This window comes from Cariama cristata, unplaced genomic scaffold, assembly GCF_000690535.1.
Source record: "Cariama cristata isolate BGI_N322 unplaced genomic scaffold, ASM69053v1 scaffold4268, whole genome shotgun sequence".
Lineage (NCBI taxonomy): Eukaryota > Metazoa > Chordata > Aves > Cariamiformes > Cariamidae > Cariama > Cariama cristata.
Window position 1 is genome coordinate 24,783 of NW_009630479.1, and position 18,844 is coordinate 43,626.

The 18,844-nt window shown below is 37.9% G+C and overlaps 1 protein-coding gene across 1 annotated transcript in view; it reads right to left on the reverse strand.

Annotated features, from left to right (window-relative positions):
* The window catches only part of BTBD7 (BTB (POZ) domain containing 7), a 32,557-nt gene extending 21,302 nt beyond the window's left edge, over positions 1-11,255 (reverse strand). The window contains 2 exon segments of the mRNA XM_009705536.1: positions 4,903-5,982; positions 11,174-11,255. Of these exon segments, the coding sequence (XP_009703838.1) occupies positions 4,903-5,982; positions 11,174-11,255 (1,162 nt within the window).
* Between the last annotated feature and the right edge of the window lie 7,589 nt (positions 11,256-18,844).

Below are 18,844 nucleotides of genomic sequence, written 5' to 3' on the forward strand. Positions count from 1 at the left end.
GAATATCGCTTTAAAATAAAGTTTCTTAGTTCTTATACTTGTTAAGGGTAAAGTCAACACGTAAAAATAAAAGGAAAGCAAAAAGTCTGAAATACAGTTATTTTTTGTCAATTTTACTTTAGAAACTTTTTGGAATCAGCAGGCAGAAATTACTCCCAGGCAAAATGATTTCATAGAGTCCCAGTATCCAAAAACCTGTAACAGAAAAACATACCGTACCACCACCTCAGTGAGACTATTAGTGACAGTAAGCAACAGGGCCAAGATGCCAAAGACATTTCATATATTAAGTTACCAGAAGTCAAACTTCTCTGCAACAGCAGTAGATGTAGCAGCACAGTAAGACTGGAAGGGGGGATTATTTTAACATTGAATAATGAACAGGACTAGGGAACTGCTCTGGTTTTAGTAACTGCTACAGAAGAGGAAGGGATAAGTGATTTCAAATCTGATCTTTGTGAGTCAATGTGTTAAAACGATCGCACTACTCCAGCTGACAGAGAGTAGCAAGGTAGCATGAAGACACAAAAGCAGGAGCAGAGCACATAAATGCTCCATTGACGGGTACACTTGAACCTCCTGGAAAGGGCTTTAATCCTCACAGCCTCTGTGAAAGCAGTGAAGAGCTTCACTTTTTGATAGTTAACAAATACTGCAGGACCCCTAATAGCAGTCTCAGTCTTATTAGGTACAAATGGGTTTCAGTATGATCAGCTCTATAGATGAGATACGCTTGCTGATGTGTTCATTTATGCAAATTAGTTCAAAGATACAATTCAGTTTCTCTTGGAAGAAAATTGACAACCATCAGCTGCAACAAATCAAGTTGAAGGCAGAGTAAATTCTAAATAAAGTCTTGCTTTACTTGGACAGTAAAGATTCATAGCACGTACCCATACTATCACTGAGTTCATCGCAGGGAAATCATCTATTAAAATACAACACTCAGAAAAAGGAGTATCACTGTTAGGAACAGGAAGATTTCCATGGAAAGAGTCAAAGCTGAATCATCTGCTGAAACTGAAGAAAAATTACAGCATCTGGATACTTAGAAAGGTCCCTGAAGACAAATCAAACTACAATCTGTTGAAAATAAGAACAGTTGATCAGAAGCTTTAAAATACATCAACTTCACTTGACACTCAGTTACAAATACTCAGCCAAAACTGAGTAAAAGTGAGCAAAATGAGTTGGAAAGAGTATCCAGACTTACATATAATAAGCCCAAAATATTTTCCAGGAAACCAGGGAGACAAGCTGTAGCAAGTTTGCAATTGGCTAGCACTAGTGACCTGAAGCAGAAGGCTTGAGCCAAGAGTGTGGAAATCTAGAGAAGAAACTTCAGACACTAGCTACTGCAAAAGCCAACTGATGGCATCAGTCAGAACTTGGGCAAAACTGGACACTTGCAGCACCACAGAGTAGAAAAGTGCTGTCAGAGGACCAAGCAAAGATTTCATGAGAACTACCTGCTCAGTGGTCTCCCAACACCTATGCAAAGCTGTCTCTTCTAGCATCACTCTACATAACCTCTGGAAGTCATATCTTTGAGTGACAGCCTCCAGCACAGAAGTATGCCAGCTATGAAATCAGTGAGTGGAAGGGGGACTACTGAAATGAAGATCTCTCACCTACCTCACGTTAAGTATTACAGTAGGGGATGACAAGGTGCTATGGTTAAGTGCTGAAACAAGAATGGTGGTCACTACTAAAGCCCATACTTCGTTAAGTGATCTGTTAGTCAAGTGCAGGCATAGTTTTCCCTGATGAAATAAGCTTCCTTTTAATTTTGATTATAAGATTATACCAGAACAATTCTTCAATGTCAGCACAGTACCAAAGACCTAAACATGAACTCAGCAAATTAAGTACGAAACTATCAGGTGCCAACTTCACTGGTATATACACATTTTCCACAGACTGCTTACTGCTTTCTCCTGTAGCGAAGGAACCCAGCACCAATTTGTAAAATACTAATTAGTTCAAGTTAACATCTAGAATTTCAGTAACTGAAGGGGTGCCAAATTTACATTTGCTAATATTGGGTAATATAAAAAAGTTTTAACCCTTGCCTCATTTTACTGAATTTCTCCCCTGTGTGTAACAACCTCCCCACCCCACAGCTCACCACTTTTGTGGTCAGACACAGATTTACCAGGAAAAGAAGAAAAGACCTCTAAAGGTCACTGCATCCTTCTACCTCCTCCCACAGACCACCCCCAAAACACTACAGCTCTGGTTCATCCAGGGGGTCACCAAGACTGAGCCTGCATTGCTGCACTCGCTGGTTCCAGCCACCCGAGCAAACTGAGAAGGTGCTGCAAGCCCAGTGCAGCTGTGCTGCTGCCTTTCTTTTTCCTCCCCTAGAGGTAGTGTTGGGGGGAAAACCTCCAGGGAAAAGTGAAGATCTTGCTACTGGTGACTCAGAATATACACTCCAGGGCAGCACCGCTTTGTAATGCATTATTGAAAAGAGTGCCAGTTTAGGATATTATGCTGATCCAACCACGCTCAACCTAAAGCGAGCAGAAATAATGAAACTCAGCATCAAATAAAACATCCGTTCTGTTTTCAGCATTTACTAACACCTAAAAAATAAAAGCCATTTTCCTATCTGTAAGTCTGCCTAATTTTCTCTTTCAAGTCCTCCATCTATCATTGCTTATCTGCTTTGATATAAGTCACACTGCTTCATCAGAGCACCTCCAGATCACAGTTGTTCCAGTTCATTAGGTTTCCAATCGGAGGGAAAGAATTACACCCTGTTCATCTATGAAACAGTGCATAATTATTCAGTGCCTTACTGAGGGCTTCATTCACAGTTTAATTCCCTCATCAGCATTCCCTGAGCGCACTAAAGCCTTTTAGCACTTGTGTATGTGCATGTGCATGCACCAAAATTGAGAAACTGTATATCACCTTTTTAATTTAAACTCACTTTCTGTTCTTGGTTTCAGCTGATCTACTGAGTTTTCCTGTTCTCAAGTACTATTAAGTTGTGAATATTGTATAGGAATTAATTTAACACTGTAGTTCATCTACAAGTAAAAGTTTTTGCCACTTCTGCATTCCGTTCAACGTTAAGTTTCTAAGTGTACTTAGAGGGGAACAACAACAAAAATAAGAAAGATGCAGATAGACCAGAAAGGGTCTAAAGGAGTGCCACGAAGATGATCAAAGGGCTGGAGAACCTAGTCTATGAGGAAAAATTAAAGGAGTTAGGTCTTTTCTCCCTGGAGAAGAGAAGGCTTGGGGGGACCTCATCACAGCATTCCAGCAGCTGAAAGGCAGCTACAAAGAAGACAGAGGCTCTCTCTTCACAAGGAGCCGCATGGAGAGAACAACAGGCAACAAGTGCATGTTGCACTGGGAGACATCTCGATAGAAGACATTTTTCACAGTGAGAACAATCATTCACTCAAACAGCCTCTCCAGGGACACGGTATAGTCCCCATCACTGAAGGCTTTCAAGATGTGATTGGATAGGGTGCTAGACAATCTCATCCAGGCTCCCTTTCCCATGAAAGGTTGGACCACATGATCTTTCAAGGCCCCTTCCAACCTGGGCTGCTCTAGATTCAATGATTCTGAGCCTAAGAACACCTCATTTGCATTCCTGTAGCAGCATATCTCAGAAAACTCATCTCCTTTGTTTCCTGCCACCTGTATTGCAGTAGGACTATTTCAACTTTCAGCATCACCTGAAAATTAGTTTCCTAATATCAGCCTCTACAGAAGATACAATAGCTCTGATTAGTTTCCCATACCTTTATCACTCATAGTTTGATATAACTATTAGGAGAACCCATTACAAATACGATCTCTTCCTGCAGTGCTTACACCTGCTTTTTCCTGCCCACTCCTTAAGAAGTTTCCTATTTTACTGAAGTCTACTTGACAGTTTATATTATAAAGATTTCAATCTTGTCAAATTTCCTTTGATAGCTAGAAGTTACAGACATACAGATCTACTGTAAAAAGTTATTTTCTTTAAAAAGTTAAACTAGCTTAAACAAATCACATTGCCAGTATCTCAGTGAATTCCACTCTCCATCTCTCAGTTCAAAACTAAAATTCTCATCCCCCCACCAGCAAGGCCTGAAGCAATCACCATATTCCATTATGTATAACATGGTCACTAAATAGTTCAAACACCAACAGAGGAAACAGCAAGCAAAGCTCCTGCCACCACAAGATGAATTATTAGTTCACCGGTCAGTGCTCCGGCCCCTCACCAGAGACTGCAATAACCCTGGCCAGCCCCCACATGCAGGAAGGATGTTATCAAGATTTCAGTGATCTTCAAGAATAATGGACAGAAGTGAAACTTTCTGAACTTTAAGTCTGAAAATACTAACTGCCTCTGCCTTCAATTCTGTACATCAAGAAATAGACACTAAAGATCCAGGACTAGTAGAATTAAGCCGTTTTAATTTACCTTCCAACAGCAAGATTGCAGGCTTGGTGTACCCCCTTCCACATAAACTACAGAAATAATCATTCAAGTTTACAGCCTTGTTAACATATAGGGACACTTCATAACAAGTATAAATATTTCCTCCTCTCAACAAGGATCTCTTGTATCCTCTCCCTGTCATTTACACCCAAAAAATGGATTATAGATGAAAGCAGGCAAAGACTGGAAATATCAAGACCAGTTATGCATATTTGACATAAACAGCATGCTTCAATAATGACATGCAATACAGTTAAAAGCTCTCATATGGCATTTTTACTGTCCCTAGAAAACACAGATGCATTACCTATAACTTACAGATGGAAAATAAATCTCTTTTCTTAAACAGTCAGCCACTACTAGCAAGACTTGACATGCACTGCAAAACAGTTAAAAAGTTGTTCTAATAAGGTCATATATTCTACAGCAAGAACAGTATTACATACCTTGTGCAAGCATGTTAAACTCCAAGAACAGTGCTATGTGATAAAGCTCCATAGCTTCTTCAGCCCTAGTCATGTTTAGTTTTCCTGCTACAAGAGCCTGAACTTCACTTAAACTGCCCACTGAAGGGCTGGAGTGCAAAACTGAGAGGTCCACCACATCTGTATACATACAGTTCAAAATGACCTTAGCATATTTTTTTGGTATGATAGATTCATCCAATATAATTCTAGTTGGAGTTCGTAGAGTTCGGTCTGTGATTTCTTCACCAGTTCGTATCCTCCTCTGCAGCAAGTGACGAAAAAATGGAGATCGTGATGAAATAATAGCTTTGTGAGCTCTGAGCTCTTCATCTAGACAGTTCTGACTTCCACCAAAAGTTTCAACTAAGTCAGAGTTGGATGAAAAGCTAAGAACCACATCATAGTAGCACATGTAATCAAACAGTGCACGCATGTCAACATCTAAGGAATTCGGTGTTCCAAATTCTTCACTAAGCTGCACAAGGATGTCAACATTTTGGAATCTTGAATCCTCCATTCCAAACTCGCCCGTATAAAGGTAGTGTAACAAAGCAGAAAACATAGGCATATCTATGCCAGCTGTGTTAATATCCATTATTATTTCTGCCCCATACTCTGGTGAGGAAGAAAGCAGCGTCTTAAAAAATGGACATCTTGCAGCCAATATCGCACGATGCACAGGAAAACAAGTTTCTTGAAATATTAAGTCTACATCAGTACAGTATTTGTACTGATAAAGTTCAGCCATGTCTTTTTGTAGCGTCCTGGCTTCTGGTCTTGCCAAGTTAGCTTGAAGATAAAGTTCCTTTAAGGCTGATGTCCCCTCATATTCTTCTACTAATGCATTAACATCTCTGACATCCCAGCCTGAGAGGAGCTCACGCATCTGCTTGGCATGATCAGCAGATCGGCTAGATTTCCGACGCTTAATGAATTTCTTTTTGAGGGTGGCAAGGCCAGAGGTTTTCTTTTTCTTGTCTTGAGGTTTCTCATGACCATGGTCAAGGCTGTACAGCTTTGATTCACAGCCATAACCTTGATGAGAGTAGGATGATGTCCCTGAAGGCAAAAAGGAAAGTTGAACACATTTATTCTTTACATTTAAAAGGAAGGTCCATAACAGCTAAACAGTCCATCAATGTCTCTGCAATGTACAGTTTTTCCTTGTCCTCAGACCACATAATTCAACACGTTGGAAACCTGACTGAAGCCTCTTCTGGCCATTAAGAACAAAAATAAATTTTTTTGCATCTACAAAGTTTAGACTTTTTTTTTTTCCCAAAAAATGTACTCAATTTTAAGAGCCAAGAAGGGCCAGTTGACACAGCTCTGCAGACATGGCACACTTATCTAAGTGGGAAGAGAACACCGCGGTCATAACGTTACAAGTATCATTGTATTAACTATAGGAAATGAAAAATGCAGCCTTTTTAAAAACTTGTATGACATCAGTGAAATAGTGGCACCTCCTCTTTCAAGGTGTTTTTCAAATTCTGTTCTTCAGCATTAAGTGTCATTTCAACAAGAAAAGCATACCTGGCATCAGATAGTTATCACAGTCACAAGAAAAAAGGGAAAAAAGAGAACACAGTACTAAAACATTCAGGGAAACTGAGGACAATGAACTAATTTTCAACACAAATTTAACAAGAAAGTAAAAATCCTGTCATACTATAATCAAGTAATGCCAGAAGTGAAACAAAATTAGCTCCTTTCCACAGAACTATAGATGCTAATTTGTGCATACACCCCATTTAAAAGAATATGGACAATCTAAGTTTTACCGTATTATTAAAGATGTAATTTGAACAGGGCACTATAAAGCATGCATATAATTATTTTTCCCCTCAAAAATCATTTATAGGGAAGTTATGTTATGAACCAAGTATGTCATGAAATGAAAAATGGATTCCCCTCAACATTATCTGTGTTACATACCTGACCTGTTCTGCTAAATGAATCTTTGCTGATTGTCAGTTTGAGCCTACCTGCATATACAGTAACACTGATAGCAATTTAGTAAGAAAAACAGGAATCAGAATCTGCATTTCTAGAAGTAATGGAAAACTGAAGTAACATTTTAGTAAAAAAGTAGTTAAAAACTACAGTTTAAACAGAAGCATGACTCTCGCATTAAAGGATTATTTTCTAATTTAACTTTATTTACAGAATTCTCCCTTTAAGTCAGATGGTGAAAACCTCAGACGTGACAGGAAAAGAAAAACAATGTACATAAACCCAACTACTACTTCCAGACAAAAGAAGAAACCAGAAGAAAACATTTGCAAATGGTACACAGATTAGTAACAACCACAGGTCCATCTGAAATAGTATTTGTCTATTTTCTGTTGGGAATGGTTAACATTTCCATTGGTACACTTGTGTAGTTTCACCACTTGTTGCCTTTTTTGGGTCTTTAAGTTCAAAGTACATTCAACCACCAGAGTTTTTGGGGGCTTTTATAACTGTTCTATCATTGCGCTTTCAAATTGCTACCTCTGCTTCAGGTAGATTTGATATGAAAGCTATTTTGCGATGCTTTTTTGACAGCGATGTTATGGGCCAGTCTGTCAAAACAGAGTGTGTTTAGTTACCATGATACTTCAGATAGGTATTTCTTGAACTTTGAAAGACAAGGAGCAAATCAAAGTTGTATTTGAGAGCATGGCAACTTTAGCAATCTAAGATTTCTGTAATCTGTTTTATTATTTAAGCCTCAGTAATTCTAAGTAACCTTATATGCTGGCTTTTATGCCAAACTAATTAAAACTCCTCCAAATTATGCAACGCAATGGTTTTACGATTCATCCATTAGTGAAAGTTTTGGGAAGGAACTTTGCTTTCTTTGAGGAAAGACCTCTAATGATTTTATTCATGCTACATTCAATTTTGCTTGATCAGGCAAAATGTTATTAATCCTATTGAAATTTCAAGACATTAAAAAAAAATCAATTCAAAAGAAGAGAACAGCAGTAACTCAAGACAACTTCAACAAAGAGGTTGTGCTGCAAAATACATCATAAAAATTCTTTCCACATGTTATACTAGGTATTACAATAGAAAAGTACAGATTCAGTCTCCTGCTGATAGAGACAAGCCTAGAATTTCTGCTCCATTTAAAGAGTATCGATTACACTTCACAATAAAAGTATAACTACCCTTCGGTCACTCTATAATGATGGATTCTGCTCAAAGAGAACATGCCAGCTCATTTCTATTTGAAGTATTTCAGATTCTAATGGCAAATTTGAGTATGCAAAATATTCTCTTACATTTTGCTAAAGAAAAAGCAGGATATCACAAGTCTCAATTTCTTTCTTCCCTGAAGGCTGCTGTGAGGTATTACTTGCACGTGAATCACCACAAAAAAAACATTCAAACCTTTGTGTACTCTGAGGCATTTACAAGATTTAACTTCAGAAGTACTGCAAACAGTGCTATTAACCCTTACAAAAAGTTAAAATCCTGCTATAAAAGTGCCACCACACAACTGCTTTTTGCCAGAGGCAAAAGTAGAGATGCACCGGCATAGCCTCTCTGGGTTCACAACAGCTGGTGGCTCCACATCCCTCAAAGAATTTTGAAGAGCCCCTTTTTGACCTGCATGTATTCCTTCATAAAACAGCAGCATTAGAAATAGGAAACGGAAATTTATTTCCCATTTCTACACTAAAAGGCATCAATCTATTAAATGTTGTTAAAAAGCAATAGCTACTTCATGCCCCTACACCATATCTAGTTTTGAACAGATAAATATTTACAAGAAACAGATGACTGCCAAGAGAAACTATTCGGGCACTCGACAATGAATAATGGGATCTGTCTAGTCCTCTGCATGCCTACACATTTTAAAATCTAATTACAGAGCTCTATTTAAAAATAAACATCTCGAACAGATGTACCACCCTAGAAAATGGTGTGAAATCCTCCTCCTGAATGCTGTAGACAAAACAGCAAGGAGATGATTAGTTAAGCCTTTGCTAAAACAAAAGCATCTTTTACAGTAAGAGCACTGTATTATTTTCACTGATTTATCTCCTCTTCGTAAACTGTAAGCAAATTCAGCATTAAGTCAACTAACAATGGGAGCTCATCCTATGAAACTACTATGCTTTGCCAGATGAGTTCTTAGCTTTTAATATTCATCCTACACTTACAATATAACATGGTACAGTGCTTTAATGGTAAAGTAGTATGTCTAAAACAAACCCATAGGCCTGAATCCAGTTTCCACGAATAAGGCAACTAATATGTATTATGCAGCTACTATACCTATAGTCCCCATCTTGTCAGTTCTATTTTGGGGCAGTAAATAGACCTAATGACCTCTACATTAAAAGAAAAGAAAAAAAAATAAATCTGTAAGCGCTGATTTAACATTAAAACATTAATATTCTGACAAGTGATGAAAACCTCAGCTATCAACTTTAGGACATATCTATTTTCTACCGCAACAGCTACACAAACCAATCACCCAAACAAGAATCAACATGAGAAAGTGCCAAATTCCACAAAGTGGGAAGAAGCAATGTAGATCACACCTGTGATGTAGATAGCACACTTACTCTACTAGTACCCTCATGTAAGTGCCACCATAATACCAGAAGATTCAGCAAGAATTTTAACCAGAACACTTATTTACCTTGCCTAAGATGAGACAGCCACACGCCTTTAGACCTTCCTCCAAAAAGTCTCAAACACAATTTTCAATAGGTAATGGGGATACGTAAATTTATTGTGACATACTACATAATGGGTTTCTATTTTGAATTTAATATTGAAGAGCATCAGCAAAACCTTCCACATACCAAGCAGAAAGTTTCTGGGAAATTTAATGAAGCCTTTGGAACACTCCCCTCTTCAAAATTTGCTCAAAAGGTGTTTCAGCATGCAGATCTGCTTGTTTTCAGGTCTGTAAGGCTTTCTCTTCACTCAACATAGAGGCACATAAAAACCACCAAGACATGTAATAAAAATGTTCTGGCTGTGATTTTAGAAAGTATATATAAACTGGGGTAAACCTTTTCAGTGTATCATAACTAACAGCAGTAAAATACATAAAGCCTTAAGGGGGGCTTTAAATAATAATGTCTTGGATATCCATGCTGTAAAGTTCTCCCTTGACGTGCTATGACAGCACACAGAATTTTTAACCCAGAGCACAAGTCTTTACATGTAACAGTTTGCGGGCTGTTCTCTACTCAGATCTCCAGAAGTTAGGAGTGTCACAAAAGCAGAGACAAAAGAGAAAAATTACAATGCAAGTCAATTTTTCCTCTTCTAAGGACATCACTGTGCTTTCAGTGGTGATTAAGAAAAAAAGTAACACTGAATATCAATAATGACTGATTCAATGTTCCAAGCCAAGGAATAAAGGAGAAAAGTGTTTATAAAGTATTTATGTTATTTACTGCTAAGATCATTCTTCAGGCTGCCAGGGTTGGTTTTTTTTTAAGCAAGATTTATCTTCTCAAAAACTGCCTTATTTTAAATTCATCACATAACTATTTATTATTTAGAATGTGACAGTACTTAGATCTACACTGAGCTCTTTTTGCACTAGACTGAAAAGCACATAAAGGCAATACCTACTTCAGTTTTGCGTAGCATAAGAAAATAATTTCTTAAGAGCACTTCAACTCAGTTTCCAGTTAAGCAAGGTCCTTGCTTGTAAATAATACTGTTAGGACAAGAAGTACCTCCATTCCCCATTTACCGGAACAGGAAAAGGACAGGAGAAAAAACTGTCTTCAAGATTGCTTGTTACTTTAACAGGTTTATTATCACAGATATCCCTTCTAGCAATAAGGAAGTAATTCACTCATATTAGACACAATGCCAATACTACAATGAATACTGATGATCTATGAGTTTTATATGTCCTAACACAGTTTCACAGAAAAAATCTGAGGAAGAAGAGTAGAAAATGATAGACAGTATTAAACAGCAACTGCTCTTCAACTGGGAAAACAAGCATTTACGGTTTAATTATCAAAAAACCCCAACTTTATTTTATTAAAACAACCCAGCATCTGTTTACTAGCAAATCGCAGATCAACTCATTGCATACGCAGGCCAAACAGATACTGGACAGTACCAAATTTCATGCACGATTGAGCTTGAATGGATTCAAACTGGTGACCTAGAAAATAAAAGCTCTGCATAACATTACTGCAAGCAAATCAAATCCACTGCATACACAACCCAGCAAGTCATTTATGTAAGTGACAAGATAACTGAAAAGAGTTACCTATGAATGTCTGTTGTGCCTGTGAATTTCCCCCTACCCTTGGGGAACATGAGTGAGGGTAGTTAGATGCATTAGCACCCATCTTCTTCAGTCACTCAGGCATTCCGCCCGCTGGCTCTTCAATGCATAATCCCATAATCCTTTATAAATCTTCAATCCCAGGTCCAGCATTCTGTTCCTCCATTTCTGAAGAACAAAAACACCAATAAGTTACTTGTTTATTTTTTTTCAGTAGGTATTATGTGATTTAGATAAACTCAGCCTTCAGCACATAATATTTTCATAAATTAAAACCTCAAACACTTCCAAGATAGCTTTTTATTTGAAGGATTAAACCAAGATCAAAAATACATTTTTTCCCGAAAATAATTTGTGATTCTCTAAACCATTCACAAATCAGTATGATAAACTGCAACAAGGAACAGGATGGCTATCAAACTTTTAGCTAAGAAATCTTCAAGTAGGAGTTGGTCTAGACTAGATATGCTCCTTTAACTGCACTAAGAAAGACTTTTCATATGTGCCGGTATGTTTACACATTGTTATAAAAAAATCCCAAATCGAATTATACTGACTGAGAAAGCAGAATAAACCAATCCTGTTGGAGGTTATACCATCATCACTGTTTTCAGTCATATTTCGATTTCAAACCGTTTATGTAGTTCTCATTCAGTCCTACTTTTCAAGTTTAGACTAGTGCCTAGAAATAGGTTTATAATAGTAAAAATAAGGTGTTTAAGTATTCATCTACTGTTTTATTAGGCGTTTGAAAATGTTTTAGGAAGTCAATTCTGAGGAAATCTGAACAAGGTGTCATTGCTAAACACACAATAAGCACATTCTACTTTATTCCTATATTAGCAGTGGTAAAATATTAATACCGTAAAATGAAGGTTACCACAATGAATAACTGCCTTCTGTCAACTAAACACATGCGCCCCATCCAAAACACAAATGTGTAGATAAGTAATATAAAGGTAAAGTCTATACCAAGAATTTTTAGATGCCATTCAATATTGTGAACATGTAGTTAAACTCTACCATGTTGTCACAGGTGTACCTGTATCTGCTATATGTTTCCAAGCTTATCTCCTTTCTCAGTACACCTCTGGCATGTTAAATTGGACAAGTAAATATCATGCAAGAGCGCGTGTTTCAAGGAAGCTGCAGCACTGTTCCAGTCTCTCTTCCCATCTTTAATAATCTGTTTATTTCTGGCATAAGAAGTTCAGAAGAGGGAGTTACTGTGACGCTGGGGAGGTGAGTGGAGCCCTAAGTGGAGAGGGAGAAGGCTGCAAATCGCTGTAGGCACAGCAGTGGTGGGGGGAGTAAGTGCCCCAGGATTCAAGGGCTGGCCACATGAGGAGGAAGAGTAGAGAAGGGCCTGGAAATCTGTCTTACAGACATGACTATGTGAAAATGTGAGAGACAGGCATGGGACTGAACCGTTGTGGAAGCATGAGAGAGTGCACTGTTTCCAACCATCTGATGCCTTAGAACAAGGTTCCTAAAATCAGGCCTTTTGGCATTCGTGGTCTATGACATCAGATGTTTTCAAAGAACCACCACACCACCTCAAACTAGACATGACATACAGGCAGAATCGCTGCTCTAAGAGAGCACATAGCCCCGATCTGTCTCACACAGCCTGCTGATTGTTACCTGAATTCTGATAATGCAGGAGACCACCATAAAAACACTGCAGCTTTCCTGGTATTATACAGGCCAACTTGAACCACTCTACCAGCCTGCAAATGCAGAAAGGGGGAGCTCCCATGCCTGCCCTCCCTAGCTAGGTGGCAATGTCTCCTCAATTGCATATAACTTCATGCTATTCTTGAAATTGTTTCTACGCAGATTCGGCTTGCTACACATCAGGAAGCAGAAAAATAAAATACCTTCCTACACGAATAGTGAGCCTGCTCAGGATGAAGTTAGAACTAGAGCACATGCAAAATGGACAACATCACATCAGCAAAACACCAGTAAACCTTCTCAGCAAACACAAGCTGTTGGATCAGTTCAGTCTTAGCTAATAAAAGTACTCATCTTCTTCCTCGTGCAGAAATAAGCTAGCTATTCTAGGATAATGAAATCTATATGGATGCAGACCTCTTCTCAATACATGAAAAGCTCCACAATTTTTTTTTAAAAAAAAAAAACACTTAGAAAATAATTTCATTAAAACCATGACACTCCAAGTGATTTGTGTACCCACTCAAAATGCCTTGCTTAAATGTGCCATCCATTTCCAGATGGAATTAGTTACATTCAGTACAAGCTGTGTGGATGTGTGGATGTAAGAGTCACCTTTCAGTTTGAATGCCAACTCTCTCACAAATAAAGGCCAGCATCCTGAGTAGATAGCCTAACAACTTCCCTTTTCTCAGCTAAAATCGGAGTTGGTTGACTTGAACAGAGTCCTGAAATAATGCCATTGGCCATTGCTATTCCACTTTGCCCTTCTGTGTTCAGCTGTGGTGTGAAAACTTCTCTATTAGATGTCTACCTACACCTACCAGCTCTTCCCGACATGGGTAAGAGCCCAGGAGCTAAGAGGTGGTGGGGGGAGGGGGGGGCAGGGGGGCAGCAGAAATATTTTGTTTGGTTTTTTTGCTAGCAAGCACTAAATATACATAATCAAGTCTCAGGTTTGAAGTTAATACCTTCTACCTCCTTCCACCTGGCAACAAGCATGCCCCAGAAGATGGAAGGAATGTGATCAAGGAATACATGCAACTGTTCAATACCATTAGCATTCAATGCTTGAATTTGTAGAACAGGATTTAAATTAACTGAAAAAAGTAAACACTATAAAAAGTTCCTAAAATAGCCAATAAATAAAATAATTTTATTAAGAGGCTTACCACAAGAACACTGTTACACATTAAGCCTCAGTGCAGAATGAATTCACTCAAATTTAAAATATGCAACTTAAGTAACATAGGACAGTGTAAAACCAGTGTCATATTAAAGCTGTATACATAAATGTATGTATTTATATAAACTATGTATGTATATTATGTAAATTTATATATTTTTATAAGTAAAACCAAACATGCCAGGTTTCAGTAAAGGAGGAACTCAATGCAGAGTAGGCACTGTGGTCTGCCATTTACAGATGCCAAAGCCTCCTGCGTCTCCTTTCAAATGTAACCATGCACTGCCTGGTCATGTGTATGCTGGCTGACTTCTTGAAAGTATTTTGCATCTTGAACTCAAACACATTATAGTTCATAACAAAGCATATAGTGCCTCATGGCTCAAAACCGATCAGAGCTTTAGTCCCACTATTGTCCTTAACCTCATGTATCAACTGAAAGTACAATCTTTGTATTTTTTATTACATCACTAAATTTTACAAAATAACATTATATAACCCATGCTGCATTTCCCAAACAATTTAAGCTAGCAGCAGTGATGAACTCTGTCCTGGAGGAACCCCTGCCTTCCTCTATTCATTCTCATAACCACTTTCATGTTTGTTCTGGCCCAAATATCCTGTGAACCAGATAAATTGACCCACATTAAAACCAACCTAGACAAAAAGTTTAAACAGTATCAGTTACCCAATTAGTTTGTTACGGCATCACACAACACTTGCACCAGCACAGGTGGAAAAAGAAAGAGGAACATGGAAACAAGCTACTAGAGCCAGGACTGCATCTTCTGACAGCAAGGAATACTTGAACCACTCATGGATTTAGGTGCTTTTGTTTGTTTGTTTTGTTTTCCTAGCGTCCACTTCAGCCTCTACACTAAACCTAGCCCACCTGCACAGAAGTCAGTCTTGTATGTAACCTGCTGAATCTAGTACAAATGTAAATGCATCTCAGTTACCACAAAGTGTCAAATCAAGAATGCTGCTTCCCATGGTGAAAGACAGCTGTAGAAGGAAATGAACATAAAAATGAAGAAACAACTCCAAACCACAAGGAATTAGATCTTTAGCTGCAAAAGGACCTTCCTTGCAGAAGTTATCCTGCATACCAAAACCTTCCCTGTTTTGTCTTAGCTGAAAAAAATTTTTAATCTAATTTTAGCCTCAGAACACAGTAATGGAATCTTTTTTGTTCGTTTTAAAAACTACCATCAAGTAAACTTTTTCTTGTCTTTCTGTTAAGAGTGCATACGCATCCACGTAAGTATTATCAAAAGGAAACTAAATTCAACATCTGCTGACCTACTGAAACAGGATCTCTTATTGAGAGCAGTGACGCACACACAGATGTGCATTATGCATGTATACATGTACACAGAAAAAAAAAGTTAAACTATGTCAAAGCTTGCACTGCAGAAATAGTATATAAACTGTGTTACATGAAACCAGGAAGCTTTAGAAGCCAAAACTACCATCCCAAATGCTACAAAAAGCACACAAGTCACTTTCAGATTATACTGACACTCAGAGCAGAATAAAATTTAAAATAAACACAAATCTAGTTAAAAGTTCCAGTACCTGAAATAAGTTTCTCAGTCTTCTCAATACTTGTCACACTGAATCTAAATTCCTAAGAACCTAAGACAACTTGCATCAGAGATGTTTGGGCTGACAGCCAGGAATTCCTGGATTGGGAATTTTGATTTATCAAAAAGTCTGCGTACAGAATGGACTTTGGGTAACAGTGACACTTTGTTTATAGTCCTCACTCAATACCAAGGTTTCATAAAATTTTCTGTAGTCCACTACAATCCAATTAATACAAAGGGCAAGGTGGGGAATGTTACAACATATTTTACAACCAAAAACATGTGACTTTTTCCCCTCTAAAATTTTAACAACTTTTTGTATTTGTTCTGAAGTTGTTGCCATAGGATTATTAAATAGCGTAATACAAAGACCAAAGTAGGAAATCATACCAGGTACATGCACATACTTGTACCAACATGATTTTTTAGGTTTTACATTTTACTTAACACATTTTAAACTTGCTACAAGTAAATGACAAGTATCACAGGCACACCTTATTCATATTTGCTTAGATTGTTATCTAGACCAAAAATCCTACTCTTTTTTTCCCCAACAGTTTCTTTCAAGTAACAAGGAAGTGGAACTGTAATGCAAGATGAGATGACAACATCCAGCAGTGAACTGGTATGTGTTTTTTGGTTTTGGTTTTTTTTTGTTGGTTTGTTTTTTGTTTTTTGTTTTTTTTTGTTTTTTGTTTTTTGGGGGGGGGTTTGTTGTTGGTGTTTTGGTTTGGTTTGGGGGGGGGCATGCAGGGGGTATTTAAAAAAAAAAACCCCACTCAACTTTTAAAACTGATAACCCTAGTAAAGAATTACTTCAACTACATTTTAGCGAGGACCAACCTATTTTCATGGAGATTATGCAGATACATAACTAGAAGAGAAAGAACTTGTGAGAACAGATCCCTGCCTTTGTCCCCAAGGCACATCCCACCAGCTTGCCTTAACAACCTGAACCTGTCTCTGGCAGAGAGGTGGTGTGGTGACCAGTACAGAGCCCTGAGCCATCACAAAGCAATTCAGGAACAACCCCGTGTGCAGCAGAATGATTCTACAGCTCCCATCCACTGGGGAGCCTCCAAAGCCAGCAACCCTGGCCGTGCTGGCTGTTAGGCAGTACCACACTGGAATTACCAGCCAGCAATGTCCAAACGGACAAGCACTTAAAAATTAAGAGAAAGTTGCTCGTGTTTGGAGTTCCAATTGTTCATTCAGATGTGCATTTACTATCTATCTCATTTTCTTACTGTCTTACTGGGGGGGATTCTCCAAGGAAAAGGATCCAACAGGAACCAAATATAACCTGTCCTGACCCTCCTCTTATTCCATGGACAAGGCACACAAGAGAGGTACTGGCATACTCACAGACTTTGCTGAGGCTAGAAGTCTCCAATCTCAAGAGCACACATACTAAGGGACTGAATCCATTTGGGACAGTGCATCTTGAAGAAATTGTGTAACTGGTAGGTAATTCTCTGTTCAAAGGTAATAACTGAAATTTTGAAGGACCAGCTGATTATGCAGCCTGACACACATGCAAATCCACACAAAGCCTATTTTGACTTTTTTTTTTTTTTTAAAGTCAGTCAAGCAATCAGCCTTTATCATTATTCAAAATTATCTGGATGATACAATAGTAACATATCGCTGATACAGCTGAAAGGTTCTGGTTTGGATTAGTACTGTACAAAAATGAGGAACAGATAATGTTCTTCATGATTCAGGTTTATGAATCCGTGTTATTTCATGATTTACTGCATTGGAAAGAAAGAAAATCCAATAAACAAAATACCAGAACTTAAGCCACATCAGCAGTTACAGGCACAAGAGGGCAAAAAAAAGCAGATATTAACTAGATTACAAAAGTGACTGTATTGCTTAGTGGTTTGCTGAGAATCACGTGTTCCAGTTATCACAAAGAACCCTTTCTTAAAGTTAAGCACGAATTTTAAAGCACTTTCTCTTACAGTACACTTCTTAATGGAGAAGTTCTTTTAAAATGGGCAGCAAAAACCCCACAGTAGTCCTGGCTTTTTATTTCTAGATTCGTTGAGAATCATAGGACGGAGTGTGGGTTTTTTTTTTGGGGGGGGGGGGGGAGCATAAAACACACACACAACCACCTGTATGAATTTACAACATGTCCTCTGAGGAATCAGAGTGAAAGTGAAAAGAACTATATTCAAGTAAGAGTATAAAGGTATGTAGTCTTGAAGATATGTACACTTCAGAAAATGAAAACAATGAGAATCATTTTGGCATTTGAAAAGACACAGAACATATAGGGAAAAACCCTCTTTTCAATGTTGTCTGTGCAAATAGTGTTCAAAGTAGGATTTTTGATGATCAGCAAAACAATTCAGAGTATAATGTTAATGTGTCACACCCTAGAAGCAATTAAGCAATGTCATCAGCAGGGAGTGGCAGGTCAAATCACTAAGTACTGCGGAGGCATGGGACATCAACGTATTTATATTTCCCTAAATACAAAAAAGTTCCAGCACCTACAAAAAACCAAACATACAAAGCACAGGCAGACTAACTGAATTTCAGCAGTACAAACCCACACAGAATAGGAAGTTCCTCTCAAGGAACTTAATGTTTTCATATACTGGCAAATTAATCTTGATGTCTGTACATCAATGATCCTTCCAGCTGGTTGCAAGCACCCACTAATTTACTGTAAGTCTATTCTGAATGATGATCCTCACTTGAAAGACTTAACTAATGTTCCTGAAGTTGAATTCAAAACACTTCTTTTAGTTCTTCTTGATTTTGCTCATTTTATTGCCCTCTAGGATTCTCTTGAAAAGAAATGACACCATGTATTCTTCAATGACTTCCCATTTTTTTTAGACGTTCACTTGAAAGGAACATTATCTGATTCAGACACAAAACATCATTAAATTTACTTTGTAAGAAAAATCAGAGAAAACCTATCCACCAAATCTTTATCAATATCACTGAACAGAGTAATTACGTAGGAACATATCCATTTTCAGGGAATGAGGATAATTCATTTTAACCAATCTAGAATAATTGCAAGATATTCTGGCATATTGTGATACATTTTGAGGAATCTAAAGGTTTTTCAAAAGGCCTCTTCTGAGCAAACAAAAGCATGCTTTTGTTGTTTAAGACAGACAAATCCTCTTTGGTATAATAAATATGTGAACACACCAGCTGGTTAAGACAGAAAAA